Source organism: Pseudoliparis swirei, chromosome 20, assembly GCF_029220125.1.
Source record: "Pseudoliparis swirei isolate HS2019 ecotype Mariana Trench chromosome 20, NWPU_hadal_v1, whole genome shotgun sequence".
In the NCBI taxonomy this organism is placed as follows: Eukaryota; Metazoa; Chordata; class Actinopteri; order Perciformes; family Liparidae; genus Pseudoliparis; species Pseudoliparis swirei.
In genome coordinates this window covers 7,931,145-7,950,323 of record NC_079407.1, presented here as the reverse complement: position 1 = coordinate 7,950,323, position 19,179 = coordinate 7,931,145, and the positions used below count along the sequence as shown (strand labels likewise).

At 42.3% G+C, this 19,179-nt stretch overlaps 1 protein-coding gene across 1 annotated transcript in view; it reads right to left on the bottom strand.

The window, feature by feature from the left end:
• Positions 1-248: 248 nt before the first annotated feature.
• Positions 249-19,179, bottom strand: part of lekr1 (leucine, glutamate and lysine rich 1) — a 77,934-nt gene continuing 59,003 nt past the window's right edge. Inside the window, exons 9-12 of the mRNA XM_056441213.1 lie at positions 14,692-14,767; positions 9,953-10,117; positions 8,575-8,790; positions 249-2,223 (exon numbers count right to left, since the gene is read on the bottom strand). Coding sequence (XP_056297188.1) covers positions 1,789-2,223; positions 8,575-8,790; positions 9,953-10,117; positions 14,692-14,767 — 892 coding nt within the window. The 3' untranslated portion in view covers positions 249-1,788. The remainder of the gene's footprint in view (positions 2,224-8,574; positions 8,791-9,952; positions 10,118-14,691; positions 14,768-19,179) is intronic.

Genomic DNA, 19,179 nt, shown 5'->3' with positions numbered 1-19,179 from the left:
GATTACAAGGTTCCTGATTTAAATCCAAACTCAAGTTGATAGAAGTAGTTTAAGCCATAATTGAATACAAGTGCTCAGAACAATGGAACGTTTTTAACATATACAGCGAGAACCTCGTCCGCTGATGAAGACCACTTGATCAGGCCACACGTTTTGGAACAAGCCAGCTCAAGCCATCGTTAATGTTCAACTCAAGGTCCACTTGACCTTGAGTTGAGAATGTTTTGGAAATGAATTCTCGAGCAAAACATTTTTTTTCTGTTTATTGTGCGAAATGAATGAATGCATTACTGTGCGAAATTAATACATGGTTTTAATCACTTTATATTGCTCGATGTGAATGAAAGAATCATTTGGGTTCAGGAACATTCTCACTAACACACGCACACACCACATTGTGATGATTACTATAATCCATGTCCTTCGGTGAGTTTACTTGATTGAGAAAACTGAGTGATGGGGGTGTTAGGACGGAAACAATCACTCACTGGAGACACACACACATGGCGAAGTCTCATGCAATGAGTAAACACACACAAGGCCACAGGAAGGCAACAAAGAGTCAGCGGCGGCGCACAAAAGAAAAAGCCATTGTCACATAAACGGAATATGTATTGCTGTTTTTCATAAAGGGGCAGCGAGGGAGTGTTAGTTGTGGGGGAAGTTTTCTGAGGAAAGCTTATTAAAAATTGTATGCACACCCAGGTCATAAAATTATTTAAAAACTTAAGTAATATATTATATATTTCGAATTCAAGGCAGTCAACTTACGAAAAAAAAAACCATGAACCACTTTGTCATGTGGAGCAGGAAAAGTTACATTTTAACCATCGTGACAAAAGCAGAGGAGGTAGAACATGTACTTTGTATGAAACAGACTGTTCATTGTTTTATATTTCAGAACGTCCTGTCCCCACGGACCGAGACCTGAAGCCATACGTGTGTGTTTTGGCAAACAGAGGAAACGTTGGCAGGACAAAACCATCATCAGCCCACCTTTCAGTGGGAACGGCATTCACAGATGGGTTGGAAGACAGAGACACGAGGAAGTCAAACTAAAAGCTTTCCATGTGTGCCAGTAAATGGGGAAATGAGTTCCATGCCACACACACACACACACACACACTTCACACATTTCTCCCATCATGCCAATTCGTCCCAAATGTAGAGGGAGAGGAAGGGGGGGGGGGTGTGAAGGGTTGGAGAGGGGGCGGAGTGGAAAGACCTTGCACGGAGTGAATGATGTCAATAACACACAATGCCTGATTGGTGAGGGCTGGTAATTGTTGCGTGTGCATGTGTGTCTGGGGGTGCTTGCCTTACAGTTTCTTTTGTGTTGGCCTGCCTTTTCTTTGTGTCCACGGGTGGCAGGGGACACGCTGTCATGCTCCTTCAGCCCTGCCCTTGTGACAGGCTGTATGTGTCTGTGTGTACATGTGTGTGTGTGTGTGTGTGTTTATCCTGTGCGTGCCACTGAGACTGCGTGATTGGGGTTGTGAGAAAACAAGTGCATGTCTGTCAGAGGGTGTGTGTGTCTGGGGAGTTTACTGCTGGTCGAGCAGGACTGTGTCTTGTGCATAAAGTGTGTGTTAATGTGTCCATAAGTATGTGTGTGAGTTTTAGAGTAGACAATTATGGAATATTTGACTAAACTGTGTGACTCTTAGGGAACTATAAAATACTATTAAAAACACATGGTTCACATTAAAATACGATACAAAAAAACTATTTTAAAACAACATTGAAATAGTGTTTTATTTTGAACCACTGTAACACCCTGATTTCTTTCTACAGTCTCTCCTTCCTCTCCGTCGCTAAACTGACCTTACGTTTGACCTCGCCCACTGTGCTGCCGGCTCTCAGTCTGGGCAGTGTCCCCTCTCGTCTTTTTTCATCTCCATTCCGAGACTCAAAACCCCTCCTCGCTCGTCCTTCATCTGTGCCCTGGCCTCTCTCTTTGTCTGTCAAGGGAGGGGAGGGTCGCAGTGTGTTTGGGGAGTTTAAAGAGCGAGCAAGAGTTACCCGGGTTTGACTATGAAGATGGAAATGCTTGTTCCCTGGGGGTGTTTGTCTCTTTATGGGGTTTGGAGGAGACCTGGAGGAGCCCTGATGGGATGCTAGGGATCGCAGGCTAAGAAGCTCCCCTTGTGCTCGAGACAGAGCAGCAGTCAGATCCTCCCTCTCCTCACACTCCCTCCTTACTGTCTCCTGGAGCAACGCCACCTGGAGGGTGGGAAGAGAGAGAGAGAGAGAGAGAGACCGAAAGAGGAGAGAAACAGAGAGAGAGAGTAGTATTTAAGTCATTTAGTGTGTCGTGTTTGAGTTTCAACCCCTCCAAAAAAAAAGGATAACTTTCGGGAAATAAGAATGTTCCTGTTCTTTCTGAGAAATCAATACAAACTCATGTTTGTGAGTTAAGAACAATGCTGGAGTTTGAGGCTGTGTGACTGACTTATTTTCAAGTTGTATTGCGTTTGAATAACTGGTACATGAACATAAACTATTATCTTAAAATAGAGCAGCTCGCTGACACCGACATAAACCAAGAGACCCACCCGATCAAGCCCCCTGAACACAGTCTCAGCGACCCAGCATTAATAGCATGTACGGCACAAATAAAATGAATACACAGATTAAATAACCACCGATTAATACCCCAAACGGCATACAGACATAGCAAGCTATAAACTCAAATAAAATGTATCGACATTAACTATTTATACAGAAACATATTAACAGTATGTGTGCATTTCTTTCCAAAATCGATAAACAATATAAACAAAAGGTGTTGGTGGGAGGTTATCATGTGATACGTTACATTGTTTACGTCTTCAGGTCTACTTATATAAACTACAGCTCTTGCTATATGACGGCCAGACAAAAAAAGGAAAGCTGCTCGCTTCAAATCTTAAGCCAAAGTAAAAACAAATAATAAACAAGAATGGGCACTCGGTAGAGCGCATACCTTCGCATATCACAAGATTGGGCATTGAATTATGAACATGTTGGCATTAGTTTCATGCCAATTGGACAAAAATGTATCGTGCTATGGTAAAAAAAAGAGTTTGACCTTTCCATGACCTTGACCTTGACCTTTGACCAGATTGATCCCAAATTCTAATCAAATGGTCCCCGGAGAATAACCAATCATCCCACCTAATTTCATGCGATTCGGTTCAATACTTTTTGAGTTCTGCGAATAACACGCATACAAATAAATAAATAAATAAATAAATAAATACACGGCGATCAAAACATAACCTTCCGCATTTTCAATGCGAAGGTAAAAAATGCTGCTCTCGCAAAGCCCTTCATAGCTTTCTCATTCCTTTACATGCATTTCCTCCCAGTATGGCGCACGTCCATACACACTGTTCACTGGCTCATTTTATTACAAACACGTGCCGTTTGAATGGTTTACGTCATTTCGACCATCTGCTCATTGATAACTTGTGTTGTATGCATCCTAAAATGGTTGGGTAACAAACCCAAAGACTAGATATGAACAGATACTTTAACGAAAGATTATGGCAGATTGCTCGTTGTAGTCTAATATAATGTACGCCGCACAAGTCATAAGTCATCAACTCACACATTCGGCACATATGTTCTTTTAAAACAATTCTATGGCTAAACATAGTTACAGTAGCTCAAGTAGAATATTCATAAAGTCAACAAACTGACTCAGCAATGCCAGTTATACAGCAACATCTTTTTTTAAAGTTACCGGACAATAGCCGTCATAAGATACTGAACAAAGAAAGCAAATATCACATAAAATACTCAGATGTGTTTAAAACTAAATTACAGTAAGATGATTTATAAACTGAAGTAAATGTTAATAAAACTATATCAAAACATCCATTTACAAACTGACACAACTCGCACAGTATAGTCCAAGTCATATATATATATATATATATATATATATATATATATATATATATATATATATATATATATATATATATATATATATATATAGTCGTGAGGAAGTAAACGTGGCTCACATTAAATTTGTCTAGTTTTCTTCTTCTTTTTTAATTCTTCGAAGTCGTGCGAGAAAAAGTTAGCTTCAAAAATTCAATGTAACACAGGGCGAGTGATTTATATGCAAGAGTTCATTTTGGGGTTGACGTGTTGCATTAAGGGATGACATTTAGCTCCACCATCTCTGTGTGTGCATGTCTCTGAGGGGAATCCCCAATGATGAAAGGCATGCAGTAAATGTGTGTAAACTCTCTTTTTACAATCATCTTTTTGCATACAGTTTTCTTTTCATGTGTCTATAATAGCCAGCATATGCGTAAGTGTTAATAGGTGCCTATGTGCCTCTATATGTATGTTCCATGTGCAGTGTGTCACGCCTTATGCCGTTGTCTGCAATTACTGTGAGCTAGAGAGTGACAGTTTACCCATACGTGTTTGGCCACTTCCTTTCTATGTGTGTGTGCAAGACTTGTAGTGTGAGTCTCCTCCTTTATATGCAGGCATGTGTTACATCCTGCATGTGTGTGTATGCATGTGATGTCTTGCATGCAAGTCTTGCGGTAGAGAGAGAGGGAGACAGCCACCATTAGGGGCTCCTAGTGAGAGCAGGATTACAGGGCTATTAGATGGGAGTCACACGCAGACCCCCAGAGCCCCCACATTTAATCTAACACTGTAAACCACATTCCAGAGGCAACGCACACAGGCACGCACACAGGCACGCACACAGGCACACAGACACACACACAGGCACACAGACAAACACAGGCACGCAGACACGCACGCAGACACACACACAGGCACACAGACAAACACAGGCACGCAGACACGCACACAGGCACGCAGACACGCACACAGGCACGCAAACACGCAGACACGCACACAGGCACGCAGACACGCACACAGGCACGCACACAGGCACGCAGACACACACACAGACAAACACAGGCACGCAGACACACACACAGACAAACACAGGCACGCAGACACGCACACAGGCACGCAGACACGCACACAGGCACGCACACAGGCACGCAGACACACACACAGGCACGCAGACACGCACACAGGCACGCAGACACGCACACAGGCACGCAGACACACACACAGGCACACAGACAAACACAGGCACGCAAACACGCAGACACGCACACACACACGCAGACACGCACACAGGCACGCACACAGGCACGCAGACACACACACAGGCACGCACACAGGCACGCACACACGCACACAGGCACGCACACACGCAGACACGCACACAGGCACGCACACAGGCACGCAAACACGCAGACACGCACACAGGCACGCACACACGCAGACACGCACACAGGCACACAGACAAACACAGGCACGCAAACACGCAGACACGCACACAGGCACGCAAACACGCACACAGGCACGCACACAGGCACGCAGACACACACACAGGCACACAGACAAACACAGGCACGCAGACACACACACAGGCACACAGACAAACACAGGCACGCAGACACACACACAGGCACACAGACACGCACACAGGCACACAGACACACACAGGCACACAGACACACACAGGCACGCACACAGGCATGCACACAGGCACGCAGACACACACACAGGCACACAGACAAACACAGGCACACACACAGACACGCACACAGGCACACAGACACACACGCAGACACACAGACACACAGACACACACAGGCACGCAGACACACACAGGCACGCAGACACACACAGGCACACAGACACACACAGGCACACACACAGTCACGCACACAGGCGCTCACGCACGCATGCACACACAGGCACACACACAGTCACGCACACAGGCTCTCACGCACGCATGCACACACAGGCACGCACACAGGCACTACTGTGTGTGTGTCCTCAGTGTTGTTCGTGAGGTTAAAAGTCAGACGTCTTTTCCCCCAGACACAGTGACCTTTTCCTCTTGTCCAGCTGCAATGAGGCCAGAGAGGGGGGGGGGGGGAAGACAAGACAGGCAGAGGGAGACAGAAGAAGAGAGCGAGAGAGGGAAACTAAATAAATAAATAAAAGACAAAGGGAAAAAATTTGGGAGCAGACATAAAATACAAAGCAGAGTAAGGGAGGGGAGGGAGGGACGACATGGGGAACCACCAGAATGTTTGGGTGTGTGTTCTTGTGTGTGTGTGTGTCCGTGTGCACAATTACACACCGAAGCTTTCCTCATTTCCTCATTTCTCACCTCAATTCCGTACTTTATCAGCCATGTGTAAATATTAATTGTATATAGACTATCCAATAAATCAGAGACAGACGGGAAACCTCCTGGACCCTCTAAGAAGAAGAAGAAGAAGAAGACACAGGACTTGGTTTTTCAATCATAACAACATTGATGAACTATAAGAGCACTCCGAGAGCCGCGGAAAATCTGCTCCATAAGTTAGTGGGTTCTTCCTTGGACCACCTGCACACCATTCCACCACGTTTCATGGAAATCGGGTCAGTAGTTTTTCTGTAATCCTGCAAACAAACAGACTAACAAACCAAACTGAAAACAGTCCATGGAGGAGGTCATTTGGAGTGGAAAACCTGTTCCCAAAAGAAATTCTGCATTAGTGACTGGTGTGCTGATTTATTGGTTTAACTAGAAACAGGAGCCTCATAATGTCATCAGGTTCAGCATCTGTTGGTATAGGTGCCCAGTAAGACCCAGAATTAATAGAGAAATGTGGAAAAAAGGGCTAAAAAAGTCCTTTAAATGCCTAAAATAGCATTGTTCAGATTTTTTTAAATTTAAAAATAATTTCTAATTTCTGTTGTTCATTCCTGAAATGATTTTTTTTCTTTGATGTATCTTTAAAATTGACTGGTTAAAAGGTCACTCGCATGCTCGAGCATGTAATGATGTGACGGTATCTCGGCCACAGAGCGATATCACAAGGTCGTGATCAAAACCTGACTATCTCGAACCAACACACACATACAAACATCCAAAGATCAATAAAACTATTCTAAAGAACAGGACGATAGAAGCTCGAGCTGGAACTAGATAAGAACCGAGAGGGATCATTAGAGACAGCACTGAAGGACAGTGTTAAAAGGCTAGGGAGAAAGAAAGACATAAAGAAAGAAAGGAAAAGAGAAATACAAATCAAAAGGTCATCTTAAAAGGGATTATATTGATTGATCTGCTCTAAAAACGACAAACACAGCAGAGAGAAAAAATGGCCCTTTTAAATTAGATGAGAAAGAACAGAAAGAAAACTGTGGTTGGGGGAAGGAGCTGCTGTGCTGAAGGTCCACAAATGACATAAAAGAGCATGTCAGCTGTGAAATTGTCATCAGGGCACCTTGAACTGGCTGAACCTATCTGGACAAGCACTCTGAGAGGGAGGCGGTTAAAGAGACAGTGGGTTGACTGTTAGAGGGCTTTTTAAACTGCAGCAGGACAAAGCTGAGCTGAATGAAAGAGTGAGACGGTGGAGGAGGAGGAGGAGGAGGTGATGCAGAAGTGCAAAGAAGAAGATAGTCGGGATTACTTGACTTAATGACTTTCTAGTCTTCAGATGGATGCCCGTCTCCAACTTTAATTGATGTGTTTTCTGTGATACTGTATGTATAAATTGACTTGTATATTACCCAATCCTCCACCTTAGACAAGGCATCCCATCCTATATAAATGAATAGAAAGACCAACTGTTCGCAGCCTTCAATGATTCCTCTGTTGTTGCGTACAATGGACAGTCCCGTTTGTGCACCATGGTACAAACAACTGTTTAGGGTGAAATGCTAAATCAATTATTCAGTGGGAACTTTGCCCCAACATTTATAATTCAACTGGGATTGTTCAAGTTTTCGACACAAGATTTGCTCCACGCGTAAATGTATATGGTGTTGAGCCGACAGTCGTTACGAGCATTTAGGATTTCACAGTAATAATGCTGCACTAATGCCTACGATAGCAACGGATTACAGTGGCAAGTGTTATGCGAGAGAGGCCTGCCTCTGGTGACGGCCCCACAGAGAGTTCCAGCTGTGCACAGCACTTTAGTGTCTTTGAGCTCATCGTGTTGGTCAAACTACTTTACTGGTTCACTCTCATCAGTTTCGCTGAGGGTTCCCTTCCTCAAGTAAACACTGGGCGCTCTGTCAGCACTTTTTCCGTAGTTTACTATGTCAGCTAAGAGCCTGGTGACACGATGAGAGCCGCTGAGAGGCGGTGGAAATGCAATCCGAACTGGGAACCTGCGCCTGGAGACAAACGAGGTACATTCTAAGAGAAGTGAGAGTCAAAGTTGCTCGAGAAGGCAAGAGTTTGCTTGTGTGTGATTGTATGTGCGTGTGTGACAGCATGCACACTCACTCACTTCCTTTTGCTGTGACTGCACTCACAAAAAACACACACTTACTAAATTGAATCGTACGCTGTTTGAAAAGCATAGTCGGAGAAACATACCAGTAGAAGATTATGAATCAAATGAAAATCTCATTTTGTTTTCACATGAACAAAATGCTTTCTGAATTTCTTATTCTTGTGTGGACAATTGGACGCACGCACACATACGCACGAACGCACGCACGCGCACGCACACGCACACACACCTCATCTTGAAGTTCAGCATTTCTCTCCGTCACTAGCTGCAGTCCAGCCTTCTCTTGGCTCAGCTGCAGTGCCTCCTGCTGTTGGGAGCGCTGCAGTTCCCGACGTGTCTCCTCCTCCTCACTCCTCCTCCTCCTCCTGCTCTCCTCCACCCGGTTTCCCCTCTCCTCCTGCAGCTTGTCCTGCAGTCCGCGCAGCACCTGCTCTCTCTCCTCTAGCTGGAGAAGAATACATAGTAGATTCCCATTCGTGGATCAGTGATGCTTTTCAGCTTTCTGATCTTACACTGACTCACCCACATCTGCAACAAAATGACACGGGCATCAAGATGACATAGATGTTAATAGGTTCTGTGCCACATGTTGGAGGCAACATGTTTTCCGTTAGCCCGTCGAGATGTTGCACAGGAAGTGGCTAGAAGGGGAATATGCAGTGCCAGACACAATGGAAGCTGAAGGGGTACATTTGGAATTGAGTAGACTTTTTACTAGATGACGAAAATTCATCCACTGTTACCACATATTCTTGATTGTAAGTAGATTGAAACATCCTTGTGTTTTGTTCTGACTCATAGTATAAGCTGTGCTGTGGGCGGTTATATATTTCAGTGTGTGGTAACAATAGGAAGCCTGTACACCTAATGTCTCATTCTTTTCCATTGTCTAACTCCCACTGTCTAGATTTTATGCCTCTCTCCGTCTTTCTTCCGTCTGTATCCCCTCAGTACATACAGAGACTTACCACAGGGTCATTCACACACTGTCAGTGCGTGAGTGTATGTGAGTGTATGTGTGTGTGTGTGCGTGCGTGTGCATGCGCATCACTAGTCTGTAGAGCGTGTGTTCATAATGCTGTTTCCAATAATGTGGAAGGCATGTAAGGGAATTAGATTACCCATATTAAACACACACTATAGACAACAGCATAGGTTCATCAGACAAGCATTACATCCAAAAACTAAATGGGAAGTCCTGGTCTTAAATTCCTGGAAGTCCCAGAGAGGAAATGGACAGACAAAAGGAGAAGAAAAAAGATTTTTTTAAAGTTGAAAAAGACAGCAGAAGAAAAAGAAAAAACCTGAGTGACGCATGGTCTGTCATATGCTCTGCAACTACGGAGGAATCTATCTTCATGTGAACTTGTTTTATTTCTTCTTAAAATGTGGTGATTGAAAGATAGAAAGGGGCTAGAACAGGAAAGCTGGATGGAGAGGATGGCATAGAAAGAAAGACAAAAAAAGGAGTATTGAAGACGCTTTATATTGTGAATATAAAAAGGATAAGATGTCTATTACAAATGTCATTGATATCTTACTGCAGTTTAATATTGTGTTGTGTTCCGTGTTATCTTCATTTAAATTTATAATTGACATGTATGCACCTTCTCCTGAAGCTCTGCGCTGTCCCGCTGGTATTGGAGAAGCAGCGCTCGGTTCTTCTCCCTGTCAATTGTCAGCTCCAACTCCACCTCCCTGCGAAACTCCTCCATCTGCTCCCTCAGATGCAATGCATTCTGGGCTTTCTGCCCATTCAGGGCGGCAGCCAGCTACAAAATCAAAGAGGAAGACAAAGGATACATTGACACACCAGTGTAAGAGTGTGTGTTCTTTTCTCTCTCACACAGCAATGACAACACTATTGCATTTCACCATATAAGATCCTCCAAAAAACTCCAAGTAGATGTTCAGTCTAGCCGACATCCTGAGGCCCACTTCAAATTCTAAGTCTATAAGGGAGAGTGGAGTGGCGCTTTCCTCACGGTATGTAAACAGGAAGGAGACGGTCACACAAGACTTTGTTACAGAGTTTAATAAGAAGCTTGAAACAAACTGAAAATGTCAGAGATCAAGGTTCAAGATTCAAGGTTTTTTATTTGCCATCTGTGCCTAGACCAGCAGTCCAGACACATCGGAATTATTTTTGCAGGGTTCTCCGAGTCAACAGAGGTACAAAACAAACACACTATAATAATAGTAACTGTAATAATAATAGAAATATGAAACATATTTAAAAAAACACTGTACAAAAAACACACTGTACATAGAGATGAGACATTAGTTGTATTATACTGTGGCTCCAAATAAAACCAATGTCTAAACTCTTTAATAATATATAGGGCACAAGTGTGACAATGACAGCTGTGTGACTGGCCTTGTCATCAAACTCTGGCAGTCAGAAATTGAATTTTTCAGTGACATGAAACACCCGAGAGGGCTAAAGTTGCATGTGACATATTTTTCAGTCAGGCTTAGCCAGAGCTACCTTGTTTTCTAGAAGATCTGACGATCTGAGCGCCTGTGCCACGGGCTTAGGTCATGGTGTTGTGTTTTTCTTTGTGTGTGCATTTATGTGTGCAACTGGGGAAAAGAGAGAAAATAATGGATTTGGGTGACAGAGAAAAAAAAAAGATGGTGTGTGAAAACGTGTATATATTTCAGCCTGTGCGTGTGTGATCTGCTTGTGGGTTGAGAGACTGTATGAGAGGCTAAGATTGCGTGTGCTGGATCAAGTGAGAAAACATCACTTCCTCTATGCTTGGTGAGTGTGCGTGTGAGGATGGTTTGTGTGTGTATGTGTGCATGTGCACAGCTGCCATTTGTATTCAAAGAGTTATTTCCTTTCCATCACAGGAATAAGACAGGAAGCCCATAATGAACAATAACTATTGTATGAACATGTGTGTGGAAACAGTTCTGGTGCAAATATTACACCCAGAGAGTGAAAGCTGACTCAAGGGGTGATGTATTTCAAAAATGATTTATTCCTTATTGTGAATGGAAAATGATTAGTGAGTATGTATATACAGTGTGTATATTTATATATCTATATATAGATATATATATATATATAGATATATAAATAAAATGACTAAATATAATTCCTAAATCACAATATACAGACACAGAGGTGCAGACTCAATCATGCAAGCACATGCAAGCAATCGCATGATTCTCTTAAGATGATAATAACACATATGTAATCGGGTAGCTATATATAAATATCTGTTTTTACATGTGCAGTGTATGCTTTGATGTAAGTCTTTGTGTATATCTGTCAGATGGTATGTACTGCATGTTGCATTTTTGGCTGAACCACTGCAAGGCGAGGCCTGTGGGAGTCTGTCACTGATTCACTGAGAGAGTGATGGAGTCACATCATTGGCTGGTCAAGTTGTCGGTGTTCCCTCATTGGTCGTTGCTCTTTCAAAGTGAATATGTGTCGCAGCTGACAACAACTTTGCCTCTGCGATCAATCATCTGATCCACTTCCAGTTATATGAGGAATAGCTCAGTGCATAGTGTGAGCTAATAATCAATTTAAAGCAGGTACATTATTCATATTTCAGAAAGAAAAAAGAAAAAAAATTCACAAATGTTATCATTTCTGAGGCAAAGAGTGTCGTGACTGAAAATAATTACAATGAGTCATTACAGCAAGAAAATTGTTTGAATTGTATCGTGTTATTTCCGTTATATAATTATTGTATTCAACTGATTCTGTTTGATTGTTTTACGTACAATCTGACAACTGGGGCAATTCCTGATCCTAAAGAAAAGGCAAAGCTCTGACAACAATGTTGTTCTAACGGTAACTTAACAAGACAAAAAGAAAATACAGACATGAGACAACAGTGATTTAACTATTAAAATGTGTTATATACATCTAAAAAAAGAAAGAAATCCTCTTTGTTGAGACGTTCAACGAAACCTCGGTGCCTGTTGCAGCCAGACAGGCAGACAGTGCAAGAGACACTACTACACTGTTTGACTAATAAAAGGCAGATTTATTTGTGTGTGTTTGTGTACGTGAGTATGTGTTTTCAGTCTATTTGGTGTCAAACAGACTGGTGGTCTTGGAGCCTCATAATCTTATCCACATTGCGTGCGTCAGGATCCTCCCTGTTAAACTCCTCTAAACTGTGACAACGGCTTGGAAGCCGTCCTAGTGTCTATTTACTTACTACAAGACCGGAACTGAATGTCTGCCAGTCATGAACAGATACACCAAAAGTCACTGAGCGTATGAGTAATGTTTGGATTGGTTTGATTTTATCAAGCATAATTACATCTATAAACCAAATCACCAATATCCTGTTGCACTCCACAATAGGATTAGAGTAGAACAATTATTTTGTTAATTATGAGGATGTCTGGTCACGATTAATGACTACCTTTGAGATAATTCAGCAGCATTGTGTACTGTTACTGTAATGGTCTAAATCAAAAAGAGTTGGCAATTGAAATAAATCGTGCCAGCCGTTAACTTGCTCACACGGTGTGTTTCCATTTCTTTAAAAGAAGCCAAATGGGTCATTTCACTCTTGAAACTGATCAGGATTTAAAGAGCAGATACTTTCCATCCATCCATCCATCCATTATCAATACCGCTTCATCCTCATTAGGGTCGCGGGGGCGCTGGACATAGGGCGAAGGCAGGGGACACCCTGGACAGGCCGCCAGTCCGTCTCAGGGCAGATGCTTTCCATCAAATAAAATGCCTGGATCAGCACAGATCCCGAGAGAACCGAAAAATTGGCTTTGGGCTGAGTCAGTCTGTTTGGCATTGTTTATATTACAGCGGTTATATGTAATCAGCAGTAGTCATACCTGCAAACTCATGAGGGGTGAAAAAGGTGACAACGGGCTGGGGGGTGGGGGTCCTCTGCTCTGACTTTGGACTCACTCTCATCCTCACTTCTCAAATCTATCCTTCTTCATCTCTGAATATCAAAAAATTTCAAAATCTCATCTCAAAATTCTTTCAAAAATTGTATCAAAAAAAATCACGTTTTACTGTTGGATTGCTGAGACCTGATTAGCAGGCTGCTTTAATAAATCTCCTTCTTCCAATAAATCTCCAATCCAGAATGCTGCAGGTCTCTCACTAAGCTAAAGAAAGAAAAGAAATCACTCCCTGCACTAGCACTCTGCACTGCTGCTCTGCACCACTAAAATCAAACTAATCAAAATAACTTTTAAATCAAAAATCTTGATTGGTGATGCCTGCTCATATCTTGCTCCATCATGCTTGTCCATCACGATTGCCAGACTGCCCTACTACTTTGTGTTCTTCGAGTTGTAGTTTCCTATGGTAGAAAAGTCTTAAAAAGTAGAAGTTTAGCCAGAGCCTTTAGAGCTCAGCTTTTTTTTATTTTTCCAGCTTCAGTCAGTCCCAGTCCAGACACAGTCACCTTTCTCGTTTAGAGACCTCTAAGACCTTCCTCTAGGGCTGAACTACTTTCCAGCCCCTGGTCATGCCCCCCAGCCCTCCTTGATATGCTGCTATATTATAGCTGACGCGAGGGGGTTGCGATGAGCTTTTTCTCTTCTTTTCTTCTTTTTCTCTCCTTATCATCTCTTCATCATCTCATAACTCCTCTCTAACCCCGGAAGTCCTTTTCTTTCTTTTTTCCTCCGGGGTCATCGGACCTTCCGGAGAGGCATGCATCTATCTTCCTGATTGATGGTCTGGCTGGGTCGGAATTCCTGCTCTGAACTCGCCACTGTCCTGTTGAGACACCACTCCTCCCCACCGCCTGCCTGCCTGATGATGGATCTGATGAGGTCTTGGGAATATACCTATGAACTAACCATACACTGTCTATCATATTGAATGTATTGTATATAACTAAATCTGTCTCTGTTACACTACACACATATTATTACATCATCCCATCAGGAGAGGGATCCTCCTCTGCTCTCTCCTCTCTCCAGGTTTTCTCCCTTTTTTCCCCTTTGGGGAGTTTTTTTTTCCTGGTCGATGTGAGGTTTTTGGGGGAGGATGTCTATATTGTAGATTGTAAAAAGCACTCGAGACAATTTTTTTAATTTGTGAAATTGGGCTATACAAATAAACTGAATTGAATTGAATTGACTAAGTCAGTGCCCACAAACCCTTCTAATAAGAATATAATAGATGTGTGTATATATATATATATATATACATATATATATATAGAATATAATAGATGTGTGTCTATATATATATATATATACATATATATATATAGAATATAATAGATGTGTGTATATATATATATATATATAATATAATAGATGTGTGTATATATATATATATATATATATATCAGGATTATTGTTAGTATTGGTAAAGAAATACCTCTGAGGACATTTTCTGTCTGGAGTCGTCTTCCATCTTGGTCAGTGCTCTGCCATGGGACTCTACCAATACCCCCCTGAAAACACACAAGGGAAATATATGAGTACTCAATGCAACATGCATACACACGTACTGCAGCATTCGATAAATCGGATTTCTCGTAATGCCCTGTACTTTTAACTTAAAAGGAAAAGGAATTTAGTGCCATTCAACTAAGTCAGGTTGCAGATTGCAACCAACTGAATCCCCCGAGGCTCGCCTCTCCCTTTCCAAGCATATCGGAAAACCCAGCATGGCCTCCCGGTTACTGGAAAACATGAAAGGCCCCCTCTAGAGCCAGCGCTTGGTTTCTCCATTTTAGACTACCAGAAACATGGCGCTCCCTACAGCATGTAGATATGAAATGCTCATTCTAAGCGGATAAAAACACAATTCTTAACTTATGGTGATATACAGTACATCATGTATTTTATATATTAGATCCCCCCCCCCCCATATAACATCAACCTTTCACAATGTAATGAAAAGATAATGTAGCATCTGGCAACAGCAGCATCTGAAACCATGTTCAAATGGTAATTGCCCTAATAACTCTTTCCCTAACTAACGTGATACAGCAGCTGCCAATCTTCCATCGGTTTCTAAAACCCTTACCCCTCTGCTGTTAATGCTTTGAGATTCAAGCATATTCTTAGTCAGAGGCTGCTTTGTCTACTGGACACAAAGCCCTTTATAGGTAGGGGAAATGTTAAAAAAACAGCAACATCAAAAGTCAGAGAAACAGACACACACACATTTTAAAAGATAACATGCAGTGACACACCCAAATATGACAGTCAGTGAGTGAAGGAAGTGTGAAATGCTCCCACTCATTCACAAACCACACACGCAAGATTGCATTCGGCATTTTGTCTGTGCAGCACTTTCTGCAGTTGAATAGATAAGTGAGTCAGCCCGACATCACATCCATACCCTCTCAATCCCAAAAGCTCCGATAATGTTTGCACGTCCTTGTTTTTTGATGATCCCCTCGGCATGCCTGGTTGCATCAAGAATATTTAACAAGAACACTCCCAACAGTCTCTGGGGTGAAAGAGAGAGGGAGACGATGTAGGAAAGGAAACATCTGCAAAAGAACGAGAGAGAGAGAGAGAGAGAGTCGACATCGCCCAGGGAATGTCATTTATTTGCTGATCGACATAAAAACATCATGTGTCATTTCAGCAGCTGGTCCAGATGATAAGATACGAAGCAGCGTGGCTCTTTATCCAGCCACAGATACGTATAGACATTATGTTTACTAACAATATTTATACAGTTACAGTTGGCTGCAAAGGCTGAAGACATGAGAACATTTCAATGTCTGTGCACAGCAACTGCGATCTAGCCCTTTGTGTGAGTGAGTGGGCCCATTTGTATAAGAAAAGTGTGTGTGTGGTGTGTGTCCTTGTGTACAAGCACACTTGGGTGTATATCTGATAGGAGAGTGGATGATTTGCTGTATAATGAAGAGAAGCAGCTACATTCTCCATCTCTTCCTACTCAGGGCAGACACAATATTATTCACTCCACTGGCTTTGGCTAATCACATCAGCCCCCGCCCCACACACACACATACACATGCGCACACACACACGCACGCACACGCACACACACCAAAGATAGATGCAGACAGACAGCCATGCATGAATGCTCCCCAAGAGTTATACGTTTGATGCCAAGATCTGTCTCTTGAACCCATTTCAATGTGTCCCAGCCTCGTTTCAGAGAGGAGATAGAAGCTTTAAAAAAGCATGTTGCATTATGAAACTATTCCACCAGTCTCAAAACATTTCCGCTCGATAGGTTTGGGATAGTTATGTGGCAGTTTGGGGTCAGTCCAAAAAGAGATACTTAGGATCAGCTCGGGACATGTCGACTTTACACCAAGATAATAACGATATTTGTCATATATATACAATGATGGTTCCCTGGTTATCAAAAACTTTAAGCCCTCACGTGCACATGTCTGTGTGTGTGTGGGTTGGCATGTGTGTCTAGGCGTGTGTGTGACCCCCCGGGGAGCGCGATCGTGCAAATTCAGCCCTCAGAAGGAGGTCTGGGGGGATTACAGGGAGGAATGATGGGAAAATCTGGGAACACTCACTCATTCACTCACACGCCAGGCTGCTTTTAAGGGCAGGCAAGTGTGCATATACGCAATGTGTGCAGTGTGTGGGTGCGTGTGAGCTGCTGCTACCTCATCAAAAGGCACATTCCATTTTTCCACTTTATGCTGATACAATCTGCGTCTGCACACGCACACACAAAAAGATGACTTTACTCCAATTGAAATCTGATTCTTACAGCAAAGCCCAAGGGCAATTGTAAATATTTTTTTCATTGTGTATGAATCAACAATGTAAATCAACAGGAATCTTCCCTGACATCATATCCTACAGCCTCTATGCTTTTCTTTCCGGGACGTAAGCTCTCCACCTGGAAAGATGGTTAAGAAGTCAAGAATCCTCCCACACTCACCACCACGCTTTCAAGGCAGGAAGGGACTGGCTTATAAAAATTTGATATATGAATTCACAGCAAATGGCATTTTATGACAAGCGGTCAAAAGGGACAGAGAGCCACAATAAAAGTAAAAACCCAGACATGGATGTTATAATACTTTTCACTCTGGGAGAAACATTTAGAAAATACAAAAACGTAAGGGAGAACAAAGAGCTGTTTGAAAGTGGTAAACATAGCTGAAGGAGGTAACTTATTGAAGCGCTGCTGACATTCATCTTTTGGATGAGGAACTGCACAGATACTCCTGACCTCTCTCCACTTTTTGCCACTTACACTATTTTTTCCCCCTCTCCCTCCTCTTTTCCTCTCTCTCTGTTTTACACTCTGTGTCAATTATACTGAATGAAGGGTAAGCTGTCATGTTTCATATGTGTGTGTAGACTGTGTGCGGCCCCTGTGACCCAGGCTGTGTGCATGCGACAGCCAGACAGTGTGTTAAATAACCACTACAACCACCGGTTCTCCATCCCTCAACCTCTCTCTGTCTCTCTCTCTCTCTCTCTCTCTCTCTCTCTCTCTCTCTCTCTCTCTCTCTCTCTCTCTCTCTCTCGGCCTCCTTTCTTCCGTCAAACTATCCTCTTCCCCGTTCATCATTCTTTTCTCTTTTCCTCCCTCTTGTTGTCCCTTTCCACACCTCAGTCTTTAATTCACTTCATTCCCATCCCACAATCCCACCACGCTGCCCTGGGGAGACCAATGTCTGCTGGTTTCTACACTCTGTTCACTGTCGCTTCACAACTGGTTTTCATCAACATCTGCATTGCTCCACATTATATGATTCAAACCTTCAGCCAATAGAGAGATAATGGGGGAAATTATAATGTGACTGACTTTTTTTCAGTAGGAGTAATTTGGCTTTAATTAGTTTGCTTTGACTAGTATTATACAAATGAAGTGTTTGGATGACAGATTTGGCTCATAACTGGTCGATTATAGTGCGGAATAAATCACCAGAGTATTTCATTCTGGATGTCCTCTTTTTAATTTTGCAGCATGTTTTAATTTTAAAAGAATCTAGTGTTAACTTTTTTCCTTTAATCACCAATATAATATTTATATTATAGTCACCTGACAACTGACTATAGCAAACTTAAACATTATGACAGGTATGAAGGGGGAATGAATATATATATATATATATATATATAGAGAGACTCACAAATCCAAACACACAGATTCACAAATGCGCACAGAACAATTTACAAATATATTAAATTTGCAAATGTGCGCAGAAAGATTCACAAATATATTCCAATGCACACGTAAATAAATTACGATTTATATAAGTGTAAAAGAAAAATCACAAATATATTTATGCATTTCTATGTGGATTTGTCTATTTGTTTGTGGATTTCTATGTACCGTATTTATTTGTGGATAGCTACATATTTGTGCACGGATTTTTGAGACTCCCCTGCTTTTGCTCAAACCACAAATGCGTTTTTTAAAACATAGACCTATCTGTCAGACGTCGCCCTCATTTTGAACCAATCACATGAGCGTCATTCGCTTGTTTCCACTGAGTCAAGCCACAGAGATAAGCCACGCCCCTCTAAGGCGGCAATGAAGCGAATGACGATGAATATATTTGACGATGAATATATTTGTGAACTGTTCTGTGCGCATTTGTGAGTCTCGTTGTGCATTTGCAATGATTGAGACTGATTTGAGCCCATACGTCGAAGGCGTTATAAACTCATATTAACCCAAAAAAGGCCTATTACACGCGTGATGTATGTATTTTAAATATACAGAACAATCTACCACATTTATAAACAAATTGCATAAACGGGTCCCAGGGGTGGAAAGATGACGCTTGTTTCTGGTTAGATCATGCAACAGAAGTGACAGTTTGATGTCGTACAAAGGGTGGAGTCAGTGTGTGTGTGTGTGTGTGTGTGTGTGTGTGTGTGTGTGTGTGTG